This window comes from Vigna unguiculata, chromosome 7, assembly GCF_037176805.1.
Source record: "Vigna unguiculata cultivar grain cowpea cultivar isolate G323 ecotype 2 chromosome 7, ASM3717680v1, whole genome shotgun sequence".
In the NCBI taxonomy this organism is placed as follows: domain Eukaryota; kingdom Viridiplantae; phylum Streptophyta; class Magnoliopsida; order Fabales; family Fabaceae; genus Vigna; species Vigna unguiculata.
In genome coordinates this window covers 3,422,285-3,440,091 of record NC_140798.1, presented here as the reverse complement: position 1 = coordinate 3,440,091, position 17,807 = coordinate 3,422,285, and the positions used below count along the sequence as shown (strand labels likewise).

The following is a 17,807-nucleotide window of genomic DNA, read 5'->3' as shown; positions in this document are numbered from 1 at the left end:
AATATTAAAGTGAGCTAATTAATTAAATCTATGATTAACAACATATACATGTCATGATATATTAAATGTGTAGATACAACTATTCTAATTTGATTAAGGAGTCAAATTAGAAATATTGAAATTACAGAAGATACAAAAAAGATTATGGTCTCCATTGATGAGATACCAATTTTATTTTTTTCCAGCTATTGTTTCCTATAATCAGGTATGCTCCCGCTTTTAGTCATTTGAGTATTGGAAACTATTTAATTATATGAAGAATTTATTACTTTCATGTTTTAATAAACTAACATATAATTGTCTTAACAAGTCACTCGTGTATGATTGATTAATAAAATGAAACATGAAAAGCAATCCATAGAAAAATAAAATATTTAAATAATTAGATTCAATAATTATTGATTATATTTATATTGCTCTTTTATATATTTTGAAACACAATTAGAACAAATTATTTAATTGTTTCAACATGTAATGGATTAAATGCCAACCATGCTTGCGAGATAACTAATTACATCTTCACTTTATCTATTGATTTGCTCTTAGTTGGTTCCGAAAATAGATGAAAAATCTAAAAGAAAAATATGCAATTTTTTTAAAATTGAAAAGGATCCAATGGTGGTAATAAAATAAAATTCCCATGGTGGTCACATGTATTAGTCTCCCACCCTATTAAGCTAAACCTATTTCATATTTTCATATTTGTGTATTTAAGCGAGAAGGAAGAGTTGGAAGCGTTGAGTGAGTGCGATACACAACAATGGCGGAGAGCGCGAAAATTGTGGACCTTCAACTCACCTTAAAGCCTTTCTATCAGAGAGCCGCAGAAGCAGAGGTCACTCACTCTTCATTTTCTTATCTTATCGTTCTCTTTCATTCCTTCTTTCTTTCAAAACCTATCATTCCTCAAACTATTTGCGATTCAAAATCCGTTAGTCGAGCCCTTCGCATTTCTGTTTAGTATCGAAGCAAAATCAAACTCGTATTCGTAGGTACGAAGAATCCAATTGTTTGATAAATTTTTGAAAAATCAATTGAGTTAAAGATAATACTGTAGCAGAGCATGAAGTGGAGTGAAACTCCGTTTTGCATACTGAAACGTGGAAATTTTGATTAATTTAGTTTGTTCGATGTTTTCAACTCGAAGCATGAAAGCATTTATTAGTTTAGTTTTTTCTTTCTTTCTTATCGTCATATTAGTGATTGGTAATTTACACGACATTTTATCTTGTGTTTTCTATTTTTTAGTGTGATAGGAGGGTAGAAAGTTATTGTCGTATTTACTTTGTAGAACAGAAATGTGGTAGTGTTGTAAATATGGTGGAGTTTTCACATTTGTGCCTCTCTTATGACATTTTGATAGTCATTTTCCATTATCAAACAACAAGATGTGAGAGTTAGCATTTTGTTGGTTCCGTATATTCCTTATATTTTGCTTTTGCTCCTATTATAGCCGAAGATTAGCACCATTTTGAATCCCTCTAGTGCGTGGTTTTTTTATGTAGTGCATCGATTGTGATTGTAATTCCATGTAAATTTCAATTTCCTGTAGCTAGTTGAGACACACCACATGACTTTAGGTGGTTAACTAGTTCGTTGGTTGAATGTGAGTGATCTAACAGATGTACAAGTAGCATTTATAGCTTCGTTTAGAAAGAACTCAGATGATCAATTCAAGATTGACTCAAAACTCTCTCTCTATATGTATATCACTCAACCCTTCATTTTTGTTTGGTTGGTTTCTACCTTGACTAACCCCGCATTACAAATTTGCATCTCTTGAATTTTTACTTGTAAATTTGGGAGCTGTACCATTTGTGTAGCTTGTTTTTAAAAACAGTCATATTATTTTGGCTTATCGAGAGAACAATAAAAAAGACGATTGTGGGTTTTTGTATGTCTCACTGCTTGAAACACTAGTGCAATAGAGCTGGTTTTTCTATTCTGGTTCCATAGCTAAAGAAAACTTTTAGCCTGTCTTTTGGATGAGTGGAAAGAGATGATGACGTCCATGCTATTTTCAAGCTTCAAATTTTGACATTGGTCTAACTCAATCCACAAACCCTTTAGTATTCCATACTATTTTGCAACAGAGAGGGCCTCCTATTTGACACTAATATCTTGGTTTCTAACTCATAACTCATAACATGTAGAGATGTCCTATTGCTTAGAATAAGTATTTCCAAGATATTCCCAAATTTCACAGGCATTATAGTAGAACATATAGTTTCTACTGATTTTTGTAGTCAAGGACATGTAATACTCTGCAAGTCATCATCGTCCCAAATTCAGAAATTTGGCAGATCTTAGGGTATGACCTCCCTTTCAATATGGTTGAGTCTACTCATACCCTTCAATGTGTGTCTAATAAATTCAGCGCACTGGAGATAATTTTGACCATTAAGAGGGCTATCATTAGAGGAATGTGAAAGGTCAACATTGCTTAGTAGAGTTGCCTTGCAAAAAGAAGAGATTCCTTAGTCGTTCTGTTTTTGCATAGAAAGTAGTGAACAATGCCCTTTTTAAAGGAGACATATGCAACCAGAGGTGAAAGTGCTGAACAGGGGCATGTTTGGAACTGCCACCTTAAGTTGACTCTGACAAAGTGAGCGGTGGCAAGAATGGCAATCAAACGTGCCGTCACACACCAATAATAGGTGGCTTGTGAACTCCATGCACAAAGAAGGGGCGGTGCATGGGTGCATGGCTGCTCTGATGGTGGGGCAACCCCAGGAGTCGTGAAATTGGAGGACGATGACCCATCTAATGTGCTTGCTGTTTAGGTTGGCGGCTCCAGCACCAATGATGGTGGTGGTGATGATGGTGACAGTGATAGTGGTTTTGAAACACAATTTGGGTGCACTTAAGGCAACCCAAATAAATAAAAGAAATGAGTGTGCTTTAGGCAATCCTTAAAAATTAAAAATGTAGTTAAGATGACAACAGGAAAAATGCGGAAGCATAGATACCAACTTATGAGAGAAAAGTTCTTATTGAATTAAATTAATGCAACAATACATAAGATCCATATACAAAGAACTTTATCCCTAATAATTCGAAGAGATCTCTAGTATCATACAGGAGGACACTTGTAATGATTACAATATCCTATTGTAACTTAACAGAATGTTTTCTCCTGACTCAACAATTCCATTAGGACTGCTCACCTTTGCTTTAAAATAAGAGTACAATAATGGTTTTTCTTTCAGTTTTAACAGTATGATTTAATTTACCTAATAATTATTATATTTTGCATGCCCTCTTTCTGGCTTAGCTTTTAAATAACTACACTGATCTCTTAACACATTTTTTCTAGGCATGTAGATATGCAACTAATTTATTTTCTTTATTTTTAATTTTGGAAATTGATTTTGTCACTTTTTTAATCGTGATGTTCTTATATAAACCAAGTCAAGACTTTTATGAAATGTTAGTTTCAATATCCTCAAAGTATTTTAGTTTCCGGAACATATTTTACTGCCAAGTTGTTGCAAAATGTTGCCATTAGCTTGTGAGGATGAAGATAACACATGATTGAAGTTTACGTAGTTAAGATGATAATATATGAATAAAAAATGAGTTATTCTGTTCCATTCATTGGACAAACAAAGAAATAAAACTTTTTTCTATTCATAATATATCCAAACAATAGGACTGAAGTTTATTTCTATTGTTTCACCCACTCCATTCCATTCATCACTTTTCAACAATCCAAACATAGCCTTAGTTCTGTCTTTTTAATTATTTTCAGTTGGTTTTGAGTATTTTAGTAGTTTGAATTCACTTCATGCTGGAGGGAAAGGCTGAGACAGTAGCTAGAAACAGAATTTGGGTTGAAGGATTGGGGTATCAAAATTAAGGGGTTGAGAGTAGAAACCTCAGATCAAAAGTTCACTAGATTACGAGGAACATCCCTGGATTGATTTCCATGAGTGAAAAGAAAATGTTTATCTATATTGAAAAGTTCACTAGATAGATCCTTTATAGGTACCTTACACTTTACCTATGGGTCATCATTTTTCAAGGAAATTGATTATTTACAGTGCTTTCATGTAAATTCAGTTTTATGATAATAACTTACCACAATTGCATAATAAAAAGTATTGTTATAACTTATAATTGACCCCCTTTCTTGCATGTTCTGCACCAACATTCCTTCTATTTCGAATAGGACTAGCTCATGGTAGGTTGCTGTTTCAAGTATTAGGTTGAACTCTTTACTAAGTTGCCAAATCAATTACCTAGATTATGTAAAACTGAACTGCGTATGGCTTGAGGTTAAATTGTATTTGACTCTGAAAAAATAGATATGTAAAGGAAGGACTTCCCCCAGACATTATTTTTTCTTTGCTTTCCATATCTTGGGCTGATATGAAATCAAGCTTCCACTATGTACTCTGACGATAAACTTGCTGCAATACCAACTGCATTTTGGCACTGTTGTGACTTGTGAGACACGGCTTTTCTATAATAAAATGAAAAGGATTTTGAAATGAAATTTTAATTCCCATGTCAGAATTGGAAGGACTTAAGAGAGCATTTACTTGTGTTTTTATTTCTTGTTTTGACATTTTAATTACAAAATTTCATCTTATTTTCAACCAAATACAGCACAACTCTTTTTTTTTTTTTTCAGTTTTTCCTGTACGTATTTTTTAAAAGGATTTCTTACAAGTTACAACTCTCTTACCAGCATATCTCTATTGTAGGAGCGCTTATCAAGACTAGAAGCTACCTTGAATAATAAAGAAGGTAGGTGCTAAGGTATTCGACACAACCATTAGTATATTCTGATTGACTGTTCTTGAGATTGTGGACCTAAATTACCTTTATATGAGATTTTGCTCAGATGCTAGAAATGAGGAAAACACGAAAGTGATTAATGATCTTCAGTCAAAGCTGAAAGCTGCAAATGCCGAAATTGTTTCGGAAAAAGAGAAGGTTGTCCTCATCGATGTCTTGTTTATTTACATTACATTTTCTAAATGGTTCAATATCATACCTCATTACTAATAATTTGATTTTCAGATTCGAACGCTTACAGAAGAAAATGCAAAACTTCAATACCGAATAATTCAACTCGTGAGATCACACAAGGAAGCTAATTTAAAGTTAGAGCAAGTGAGTGCCGCCGGTGTTTCTTTCAATAGTTCTGATTAATTAATAAATGCGCATTATTTCAGCGAGTGTGGCTTTAGAAGTTTGTACCCATAGTGTCATACAATTATTTGGATTATACCTTTCATATAGAAATGAGGCAAATGATTTTCTTTTTCTGTTACACTTTTGAGAAATATATGGTTCAAGTTATTTTGCATATTTTAAGATGTAGCTTGCTTTGAAGTTCAAATTAGGCCATTATATCTATTTATAAAAGAAAGAATAAAATTAATATGGATTGAAAATTTTAATATAGGAATGATGTTTAAATAATAGCTTAGAATTAGCTTTGCAGCCAAAATTAGTTTTATGTGCCACTGCTTTTTTTCTTCTTCTTTAAGTCAGAAAAACAAGTAGTTTAATAATTTGTTAAGCTCTTATACGCAACCATTCAGTTATAAATTTTAAATTTAGTCAAAAAGAGTGTTAAACTATGTTTGAGTTTTGAAACTCCATCTGGACGGTGAGAATTTGCATCAATGTTTGATTGCTCTTCCAATGGTTATCCAACATGATTTATTGAAATTTGTTGTACTTAGTATATACCTTTTTACTGGGTGAAAGTTATGTAATGATGTTGTTTGAAATCTGGCTCATGGCTTCGCACTATTTCTTTTCCTGATTCCAGGCTACAGCGCATGAGCAGCTACAGAGAATGAAATTGTAGAGTTCTTGAGTTTATGAGCTGAGATCGACAGTTGCTTTTTCTTTGTGCACTTTGTTTTATAGTTGATATTCGTGGCGATGCTAAATATGTTTAAGCTTTATTGTTTTACCAACTTATAAATCAGATCTTTGTTTAGCTCATACATTATGATAGACAAATTTCTTCCAACTTTAGCTCATACATTGGGCATTATTGCTACACAGCCACAGAAAATGAGCCAGGATTAAACACTCGGTATCAGAGATGGTGTAGTGAGGACCCATGAACTGACTGCAGGTTTTTCGTTTTTTTTTTTGTTGATATAAATGTGAACTATAACTAAACAATATGCATATGAAAGGAGCATCTGCTGAGAGAAAGGACTTGCATTAGTTGCATAATTATAGTGAATAGTTTGCCTTTTTGTCTGCCATGCATACCATTGCAACTACGAACTACAAATGAAACGTTACTCCAAAATTGACCTATTATCAACCCAGTCTCTTGTTCTCGGGTTTCGTCGAAATGTGCATTTTTTTGTTTTGTTAATTATGGATTTGTGTGTGTATGAAAAAATTATGAAGAAGTTGTCTTTTGGTGAACTATTTAGTATGGCGTTAATGCTTTTCTTACACATTTTGTAATTTATGTTTTCTAATTTAAACTTAAGAATTAAATTTTATATCTATAAAGTTGTGTTTCATATATTTTTAAAAATAAAATTAGGCATTTATATTTAAGATAGTTAGGTTTTTTTAATGATAAATTTAGTTTCCTCAGACAAAAAAATTAGTAGCGACTAGGGTAAAAAGTTCATAGTTTGTACGTATTGTCTTTATGAACTGGTAATACAACTATAGATTCCGAATAATAATATTATTTTGTCGAATCAAAATGGGTTTGACGATTCAGTGATTTGATGACAAAAACTGGATGCATCTTCCTGCAACCCCCTGTTTTTCTTTCTGCACACCCATTAAAGTTGAATTTCTCAAACTATCCCTCTTTAAAAATATAATAAAAATCTCTACACCTTATTTTAATATTTTTGGAATTGGGTGTTTAAGAAGGTATTTCCAAACCCAGAAAATGTCTTCCGAAATACCCAATCCAAAATATAGGAAAAAAAAAATCGAAATAAGTGTTTCCGAATTTTTCTGTTTTTTTTTTTGTTCTGAAACATCAAATCTGGAATATAATTTTTTTTTTTTGCGGAATAGATGTTTGAAAGTTATTTCTGATCTCAGAAATACATTCTGGGACAAAGTGGTTCAGATCCGAAAATACATTCTGTTTCAGATTTTTCTTTTATTCCAGAATAACTGTTCTGAAAAATATTTTTAAATACCTTCCATAATATTCAATCTGAGATAAAAGAAAAAAAAATATTCCAGAATATATGTTTCAGAATGTATTTTCAAATTTAGAAATAACTTCTATAACATCTGTTCTGGAAATCCTTTTTCTGTATTCTGAAATTTATTTCCGAGTCTGAGATGTATTTTCAGATTCAAAAATACCTTTCAAAACAATCATTCTATAATACAAAAAAAAAATCTTACTACTAATGTTTCATAATGTATTTTTAGATCCAGGAATGACTCCTAGAACACTTGTTTCAAAAAAATTTCTCTTTTTTTATATTTCGAAATATATTTTTGAGTCCGAAATGTATTTATGAATCTGGAAATATGTTTCAGATTTATCATTTTAGAAGAAACAAAATAATCCACCAAGGTGTCCTTTAACATCACATTCAACTGGACATCTGTACAATGCAAAATAACATTTTTCACCCCAACAAACCCTCACCCCACCTTCAATGCAAAACACTACAAAATGAAAGGCGTAATTAGATTTGTTAAGGTTGTATGGTTTGTTAACAAATCAAATCACTTACCACTAAAAAGATATAGACATCATAATTTAATGTAATTAATTTACAAAAAAGAAATAATAAAAATTTAACAAAATTATCAAACCATAAAACTTCAAGCATAATGTTTAACAATTGAAAAAAATGTACATAATAGATTTGGCATAAGTTCATGGGATTTCTAAATCATAAATCCAATTACCAAACCAAATCTATTGACCGAATTTGAGTAGAGTCCCATTAAGACTAAAACTCCGAATCAGATAAATTGGTTCATTTTGGATTCGCATATTGATCGATATCAATGAAGATATCAATGAAGAACGCTGTGTAATATTCCTACCTCCACTTTTTTATTTTTTCTTTTTTAGAAAGTGTCTTAAAAAGTAAAACTCAAAGACAAGATTAACAAGATTAGCAGTATGGCAGAAAGGCCAAAATTTCAGCCAGATTTACAGAAAAGAGAATGAAAGAAGGGTAAAGATATAGTAATAATAGTGTTGACGTACTTTATGCGAGGTCGGGACCAGAAGGCAGTGCCTCATAACCATCATGGTGATTTGTTGTAGCATCTCGTTTGTCAACTGGGATGCACTTAAGAATAGCAGCTATGGGTAAGCTAATTGCTCCAATTACCACGCTCAGTACCCAGAATTCCCAGCTTAGAGGCACTGTGCTCGCAAGTGTTCCCAGGAACTCAACTATCACTACCTGAAATACCACTGTCGACAAAATAACCGAAAAAAATATCCAGCTCTCAAAAATTCCCTTGAATATGTTTATCTTTTCGATATCTCGGCTGTTTATCTCATTGAAAACCTATCAAAGGAACAAAACAGCAAACAAAATAAGCAAATAGTTATAAAAAATCCATTCATGAACCATTTTTGACGTTTCAATCTGTTTTAGAACCAAATTGAGTATTTATTTCATGCATTTGTTAATTTTCTAACACCAATTCTGTCAAACTTCACTAAATCGTTTAATCATGTTAAATTTTTCTTCCACTTTTCATCTTTAAAACGTTTAATCATATATTTATCAATCACAATTGATATTAGTGAGGGTGCATATGGTACTTTACCTGGCAAAATACAAAGGAGTTGAATATCAAAGTGTTGAGCACTATAGTTGAATCTGGGCCGCTAATTCTCAGTAGTCTCTTCCCGTCAAAAGTGAGAACCGCGAGAACAATTAGTTGATATATACTTTGACCAAAAATATTTCTCCACATGGATTTGGTAATAAAATTTGTTGTCCTTCCAACAGGGGGTCTTAGCATAAGTCCATCGTTGGGAGGTTCAGTGGCCAAAGCCAATGCACCCAAAGTGTCCATAATCAAGTTCACCCAAAGCAACTGAACAGCTGTGAGGGGAGCAGATCCTGAAAATAAGAAAAAGACTAAGTCTTCTGTTGATTGAAACATTTTCAACAACACCAGTGGAAACAGAAATTCATGACAAACCTGTGATACATGCAGAAACAAAGTTAATAATCAGAGCAACAATATTGACTGTTAACTGAAACTGCACAAATTTTTGAATGTTTATGTATATGGCCCGTCCCCATCTGGCCACATTGACAATAGTAGTGAAGTTATCATCCATTATAATGACATCGGCATTTTCTTTGGCAACCTGTAATAGGATAATTCAAAAAAGAAAACATTATTAAATTTTGATAACAGCAACTAGGCACTATAATTACAACAGATTTAATTACTAGTTTGTCACTATAATTACAAAAATGTTTCCTTAATGTCCTTGTATATACTTGAAAAATCGTCATTTAGCCTTGCAGATACCATTTTTAGTCCCTTTAAATCTTCTGTGTAAGGAATAAAAGAACTGAAAATGGTATATGCAGAGACTAAAATGATTAAAAAAGGTATCTTTAGGCATTTAAAAGGATAAGAGCTTTTAGCTATAAGAATCACATGAGTAATTAAACCTTGAAAATAAAAAGGTACAACACGTAAAATAGGAGATTATGTCCTTGAAAGGTATCAATGTTCACGAATTTAAGGGAGAAACTATCGCCAGGTTTTCTAATTGAAGTTTTCTTTTCTCCACTGTATAGACTATAATCCTTCCTGAATTTAAATAATAGCAGACTTGTTTAAGGATGTAGTGAGGCTCCACCACTCTAAACAAAAGAGTGAAAGGAAAGATGTAGCTAAAACTGAAGACAATTTTGTATTAAACAAGTGCAGGCAACGACTCAAAAATAGTATAATAGACTGCTACACGTAGTACTGTCAGATTCACCATAGTAAATATATCATGGACACAAACCTCAGTTCCAGCTATGCCCATAGCAAGCCCAATGTCCGACTCATGCAGTGCAGGAGCATCATTGGTTCCATCGCCAGTAACAGCTACAACCTCACGAAACATATTCCTCAAACGGGTTACTAAGGTATGCTTGTCAAGAGGTAGGGATCGCGCCATAACCTGAAACCATGTTAAGAAACTTAGAAAGATAGGCTTCACAAATGAGTGATGAAAATCAAAGAATTTACAATGGGATCACGACCTGAATTCGTGGTATAATACTCTCCATTTGCTCAGGAGACAAGTCACGAAATTGGGGTCCTTCTATAGCTACACCATCCTCCGTAAGTATGCCACATTCTCTGGCTATAGCTTTCGCTGTATTTATGTTATCACCGGTAACCATGCGGACAGTTATTCCAGCAGCTAAGCAACTTTGAACAGCTTCCTTAACCCCAGGGCGCACAGGATCCTTGATTCCCACAATGGCTATCAGAGTATAGCCATCTTCAGGGATGCTAGTTTCTCCTGAGGATTCATTTACATCTTTGACAGCTAAACAAAGAGTTCTCAAAGCTTCCGAGGCAAAGCCATTTATAATGTCAGAGACGTTCTTTGCCTGCTCATCAGAAAGATCAACGACTATTCCACTAGGATCAATAACTTTGTTGCACAATTTTAATACTATTTCTGAAGCACCTTTGCAGAAAGCTTGGATACCTCCATCAGGAAGACCTACCAGCACAGACATCTTCTTCCGGACTGAATTGAAAGGCTCAACCTTAAGTATCTTATATGTTGCACGCTGCGCATCAAAATCGCCACCTGAAAGCAAGCCAAATTCCAATAATGCTGATTCTGTTGGTGTTCCCAATGTTGTTGTATTTCCATCTTTGTCCTTAACTACTTCAGAAGAAGTATTTTGAAATATAGCTCGCAAAAGGATGCTTAAAACTTCTTCAGGTATCTCTGTCTTCAGTTTGTCAACGCTCTCGTAACCTTTAATCTCCGCGCTCCTTCCACATATCCAAATTTTACTAACCACCATGTGGTTAGTGGTCAATGTTCCTGTTTTATCTGTGCAGATGCAAGTTGCCGAACCCATAGTTTCACAAGCAGAAAGATGTCTCACGAGTGCCATATCCTTCATCAACTTCTTCATTGCAAAAGCAAGACTGAGTGTTACAGCTAATGGCAATCCTTCAGGAATTGCAACAACTATTATGGTTACCGCAATAGCAAAGTAGTCCAGCAGCTTCAATGCATCATCTGAAGACCAACTGGAAAAATCACCAGTTACTGCTTTTTCAACCACAAACCTTATTGTCAACACCAGAAATGTCAGCACAGAAAAAGTCAAACCAATTTTACCAATAACTGTAGCAACTCCATTTAATTTCACCTGTAGTGGAGTCTCGTCCTCTCCACCCTCACTTAGAGTTTCCATCAACTTTCCCCATTCAGTCCTCATGCCGACAGTCGTAACTATCATCTTCCCCTGACCATCTTGAACTTTGGTTCCCGAAAGAAGAAAAGGTCTTTTTTCATCTATATTTACTGGTTCGCTCTCACCTGTCAAACTTGACTCATCTATTACCAAAGAATATCCTGATATATAAATGCCATCAGCCGGAACTTGATCACCAGTTGACAAATGAACAATATCTCCCACAACCAAATCATAAATTGAGACCTTCTGTCGTTTTTTGTCCCTTGTGACCTGGACAAAGATCTTTTTCTTTTCCTTGTCCAAATCCCTGAACTGCAGGGATTGCTGATAGTCACTGATAGCAGTAACAGTGACTACCAAGAAGATACTAAGTATGATTCCCAGACCATCATAAACACCTTTTGGCCATCCTTCGGTGGGGAGCCCAATGGCTATAGAAACTAGCGCACAGACCATGAGAATGATTAGGGTCAAGTCATGCAGTGCTTCCCAAACAAACATCAGGAAGCTTTTAGAAGGTTTCTCAGTATAACGGTTGACTCCATAAACTTCCTGCCTGGTATCTATACTGTCGCTACCAACACCATCATCAACTGAGGCACTGAGTTTCTCTATAATTGCTTCAACTTGACCAATTCTTTTATAGCTCTTGTAATCATGGCCTCGAACCAGTGAGGCAATATCATCCGGTTCAATGCCAAAACCAGCTTCTCTCGTCTTTTCTGACACCTTGTATTCAGCTGGAGCAATAGCTGGAGAAGAAAATCAGATGAACTTATAAGAGAGAGACCACACAAGTTAAGAAAAAATAATTAGTTCAAAAAAATCATATGAATTTTAATTATAAAATTGGAGCATCTTACCTTCCATAAATTGCATTGCTGCCCTTTCAGCATAGATAATGGCCCGAATCTTTCCCTGATGGAGTAGATGAACATAATATTGTCAAACTAGATAACAAATTAACAAAATCTAAAAGAAGATTTAATAGGAGAACAGGGGTCGTTGCATCTGATAGAGGTCATGGCTATGCGTTAGCATTTAGCACTTAGAATGACATCTCCCTTCAAAGAAAAATGCAAAATCCTTTATCATTTCTATAGACAATGTATTCCATATAATCATGGCTAAAATTGAACTTTGTGAATGTTTATGCGAATTCTTTCCAGAAAAAATGGAGTGAATCTTATGATCAAGTAAATTAAAGTTGGAATTATTCTAGGCCAAGGCTTGCTTGTCCTGCTTCTTCTACAGTACATCAATTTAAGCTGCTTAGCCCAGTCTAATGCTGACGAATGATACTGATTCATGAATATCAAAATTAAACCTCAATTTTTGCATTCACAGTCCGTTATAAGTATGATATTATTTACTTCTTTTCCCTTTTATGTTTCGTTTTCAAATATAGTTATGAAATGCAATATTTAAGTCATTTTACTTTCCTAAGATAAGTCCTCACATACAATAGAAGGTAAACATGGAATCTTAACAACAGTCTGTTTCTAACAAATAAAGAACAGAGAAAATATTAGAAGAGTGTTAAAGAAAATATTGTTAGTGTTCCTTCTACATGATACATCATTAATTTACTAAAATTCCAAGTGTTCTATTTTCTGATGAAATATCGACGTATCTTCCTTTATTCTCAAATAATGTGATCCATTCATTTTAGAATTGCTAAACTACATCCTATCAGCATCTTTTGATCTTAAACCCTTCCTAACCGGAAGCCTTCGTTAGATTCCAGCTAATCCTAGTTCAGGTAGATAGATTCTTATCCACAAAAACTCAAACTCCAAACTTTATGTAAAAAAAAAAATCAGGTTCACGTGCACCAATGAGAGTGATAGATCAATGGGATGAGCCATAAACATCTTGGGCGTACTTGTTGCTTAATAAACACTCACTTCAAAATTTAAAATATTTTAATGCTTTAATTATTTTTTTTATTTTTTTACTTGAAGTCATCATAGATATAATTAACATTATTATATTATTAAACTGAACGGTTAAACTGTCATAAACAACCATTAAAATATTTGCATTCATCTCACACCTATTTTTTACTTTTAATTAAATACTATAATGTATACTTTAATTAAATATCTTATTTTATTATATTCTACTATTAAAAATATTTGTATTTTTCTAAACGAGAATGTCAAAATACTTTTTTTCTCTGATTCAAAATTTAGTTGAAACACTCAACACAGAAGATGTTTATGTTGGGATGCATACAAAGTAGAGAAAGAAAAAGAACATAAAAAAACTACTTTCTTTTTTATTAACTAAAAAATAAAATAAAATACCAAAATATCTTTCTTTTTAAATTTAAATTCTAAACCTTTTCTCTTTTATTTTATTTTCATCGTATCAATTAACTATACCGAAAAAAGGTCGATCGCATCAGCGACATCACCAAAGTAAAATGCTTGTTGGTCGCGGAAATTTCCAGGAAACTTCCTTGCTGAAAGTTATCAACAAGCTGAACTAAAAAAGAAAAAAATAAATATAAAAGGTCGTAGAAAAAGCTCCCAATGAGCAACGCAATAAACAGGACAAACACAATTTCACATTTCACATTCTTCAGTGCGCCTCAACGTCGACAAGACAATCACGTTTGTTGCCGTCCATTCCCAACTTAGTCCAATTAAAATATACTAAAACCCAACAACTATTTTTGGGGATAACGCACCAACGAACGTGATAACGACACGTTAGCCACTGCAATGACCAAGTCCATTGATATATACAATGATTCTCAAGTATTTAGAAGACAGTGGATATTATTTTTCTTTAACCACATATCATGGCTACTTTTTCCAATAGTTTAATCTGCAGACAAAATAAAGATCGCTAGTGACTACGGAAAGTATTCGTTGGGTCAGTAACATTTATATTTATATATTATCATAGATAGAATTGGTTTTCAATATCTCACTAAAAAATAGAAATTGTTTTTAATATGTGACTAAAAAACATTCGTCACATAAAAAAAACAATCTATTACTGCTGCGTATTTTAGTATTGAATAATCAAATAATGTGCATTATTTAAACGATCTTTAATTTAAGAATATGTCATTGTTATTTTAAAAAAAAAAATGTTATCGTTTAAGGTAAATTCTGGAGGTATAATATAAAACAAAATAAAAATCTGGAGTTAAAAAAAAAAGTAGAAAGTTCGCCTAAGTTAGTACAAAGGTAAATTCCTCATTTGATTGACCTTTAGATAATATCGTTTCTTTTTGTGATTCTACTTTTGTATTTTCTCTTAAAAAAGAAAGATCATGTTAATGTTCGAGAGAGACATCTTTGACTTTTAAGCTTTTTATATTCCTGACTTCTATGTATAACTTTTAGTATGAAAACATAAAGTCATAGAAAAAGTGCAAATTTATGAAGAAAAAAATACAAAATCATAGAAAGAATACTACAAATTACTCAAAAAAGAATTCAAACGCGGAAGTAAAGCGCAAATTTCGCAATAATCACATTGGTGTTTTATACTTAATTATATACTTTCTTCCATATTTAATTATAAAAACCCACTTCCATAATTCATAGGTAATATTGTACAAAAAAACTCTGCACAATTTTCTTAAGTATAATTTTCACGGAAAATGACTGAATATCCGCAAGAAAGATAAGAGCGGGCCATTCCGGAAATTGACCACACAAACATAATCTATTTATCATTATTACCTGTAAATATATAACGTCTACTATTTGTACTTGAAAAAGTTGCAACAGTGCATTAGATATATATTTTTATATTACAAATAATCCAATTAAAGAATTTAAATATTCGAAACAATAGAAAACCAAACTTTATTAATTTTTTATTTCCAAATTAAATACAGTTACGGTCAGAATTTTTAGCATGCCCTAACTTAAACTGAATTTCTTCTTTCCATTCTGAGTATACGCAATGGATAATCGGTTAGAGTTATATTTAATATTCGATTTTTTATGTCTTATAAAATTGTTTGCAGTGAAGTTTGACAAATTAAAAACTAACATTTTTAAAGAGTACAATTGAAGCTAGATCCAATTAGCTCAAACTATATTCTGATTTTAAATCAAAAGCAGCCAATAGATTCATAATAATAATAATAAAAAAAACCCTAGACAGCATGAAGTCAATCATCCATTTCTTTTTCGACAAAACTACCGCAATGCATCATACATACATGTGAAAAGTCATTTATTCCCAAGTAAACTCAAGATTTTAAAAACCGGTCAAAATCCGCATTTATCGCTGAATCGTCAAAGATTTCAGATTTTCAATCGACCAAATTAACGGACAGCCACACTAGCACTGTCAAGTTTCACAACATAAAAAATCCCCTATGAAACCGTAACGATTACGATTCAAATTTAAAACTGAGATCAAATGAAGATTTCACATTGCGATTTTGGTCATCGCAAACAAAATGTGACCTAGCAACAAAATCACGGTTGCAGAATATTTTCAAGCATCAGATGATTTTTAAAAATTTTCAAAAATAAGAAATTGAAAAAGTATGATCCATACAATGTTTTGAGAAACAGAAGATTTTCGGAAATATGTTTTACAAAAATCTACACAAAAATCATTCTCGAAATTAATTTCGTTAAAGCTCTTCTATTTTTTTTTTCATTTTTTCAATTTCTACAAATCCTTTCAGATGTATTATTATGAATATGAATATTTTTCCCAAACAAAACAAACAAAATCCCTACAATCACAGTTCTAAGATTTACCACTATTTCATAAATCATTTTCTTAGATTATAGCGGTATCAAATTCCGCTCCTAAACAATCGCTATCTGGTTTCAATTTCAGACACTGTTGTAAGTTCCAATCCGCACCGCCAGATTTGCCTGTGACTCAGTTTCGTTTCACGTTTTCTCTATTCTACACTACTCTACAGTGTTCAATCGGTTTCGTCTTTTGGAGTCTGGCCTTTTGTTTTTTACCAGCTACCGTTGAGGTAAAAGCACATGCGTGGAAGTGCGGAAAAAAGAGAAAGAGCGAGATAGAACCTGTAATTTGCGGCGCTTCTCCTCGGCGTTTTTGCGTTTGGCGAGATCGGCAACCCAACGGAAGCGCCTGCGAGGGTTTTTGACGAGCCACACGGCGGATCTCCATTTGGCAAGGGCTTCGATGGAGCGATCGTTGGGACTCAATTCAAAATCCTTGAGATTCATGAGATTCTCCATGGCGCTTCTGTTTCTCTGAAGGAATCACACTCTGCATTTATTATCCAAAGCAATGGTCGGTTCTGAGGATATGTGCGAACGGGATATTTTATTTGTTGTGTGTAGTAATTGTACTGCTCTGACTCTCCAACACCGCGTAAATGAGAATACCACATTTTACCAGATTCAATTTGGTGATAAAAAAAAAATATTAAAATGGAAAGCTTAGATTACAAGAATAGCAACATAGTGGGTTCCACGCAGATTTTCTCACATTTTTGTCAACAATTTAAGAAAATTGGTACCAATTTTGTTAGTACCTATAGTCTAGTTATTCATTATAAAGTTTGAATAGAAAAGAAAAAAAAGAATACTTTGCATATTTTATATATGAACAAATAATACAAATATCTTTGCAACGAAGAAAGCAAGCAACAACGATAACTGTTTTTCATGATCTTAATCATGAACAAAAAACAATATTGCGTGAAACATTATTATTTGCGAACAATATCACTATATCAATCAAATGTTTCCGGAGACGAGACACACAGGAAAAAACGGTAAGAAAACTATAACGAGGAATTAGGAAAGAATGAGTTCAGATTTTTATATGCATTCATCGCAATAATATTTAAGAGAAGAGATGACAAATTAATTTATTTTGGTAGGTATTGTTAGAATTAAGGATGATAATGGTATGGTATATGTGAGTTGGATTATCTTATTTATATTTTTGAAGTAAAAATTCATCTCCATGGTTAAGTGATTTTTGTTTTATTTTCATTATTGTAAAATAATATTGTTTTATCTCAATCTCCATGAGAAATAATATATTCATATTTGTGTTAATATCATAATAAATAAATTGTTAGAATATGTGGTTCTCATTCAATACTTAATACCATACATTATTTAGGTACTAATTATTAATCATTATTCTGCTTAGTTTTGAAGATTTTTCATATAATCTATTTAGTATTTCGGTTTAGTTTTTAAGACTCTTCATATGATTTATTTACTACTTAAGTTTTGAAAACTCTTCATATGGCCTATTTACTGATTTAGTTTTGAAGCCTATAAATAACATCTTCATGACTTATAGAAAAACATTTAGAGAGACACACTTTGTAATATACACCTGAGTGTATTTTGGTGAGGATTCTTGTTCCCATTCAAGAGCTTTGTAATATACACTCTTCTTTTCATAGTAGGACTT

General features: G+C 32.8%; 2 protein-coding genes across 2 annotated transcripts; one reads left to right on the top strand and one right to left on the bottom strand.

Annotated features, from left to right (window-relative positions):
- The first annotated feature begins 676 nt into the window (after positions 1-676).
- LOC114190530 (threonine-tRNA ligase 2) lies at positions 677-6,207 on the top strand. The gene is made up of 5 exons (XM_028079456.2): positions 677-835; positions 4,710-4,752; positions 4,850-4,941; positions 5,029-5,121; positions 5,789-6,207. The coding sequence occupies exons 1-5, from the start codon at positions 761-763 to the stop codon at positions 5,825-5,827; spliced, it is 342 nt and encodes a 113-aa protein (XP_027935257.1). The 5' UTR covers positions 677-760; the 3' UTR covers positions 5,828-6,207.
- A 1,715-nt stretch (positions 6,208-7,922) lies between these two features.
- LOC114189489 (calcium-transporting ATPase 4, plasma membrane-type-like) lies at positions 7,923-16,738 on the bottom strand. The gene is made up of 7 exons (XM_028078062.2): positions 16,433-16,738; positions 12,269-12,323; positions 10,218-12,157; positions 9,977-10,135; positions 9,148-9,319; positions 8,767-9,065; positions 7,923-8,501 (listed from the first exon to the last, which is right to left on the bottom strand). Exons 1-7 carry the CDS (start codon positions 16,607-16,609, stop codon positions 8,193-8,195), a joined length of 3,111 nt encoding a protein of 1,036 aa, XP_027933863.1. The 5' UTR covers positions 16,610-16,738; the 3' UTR covers positions 7,923-8,192.
- Between the last annotated feature and the right edge of the window lie 1,069 nt (positions 16,739-17,807).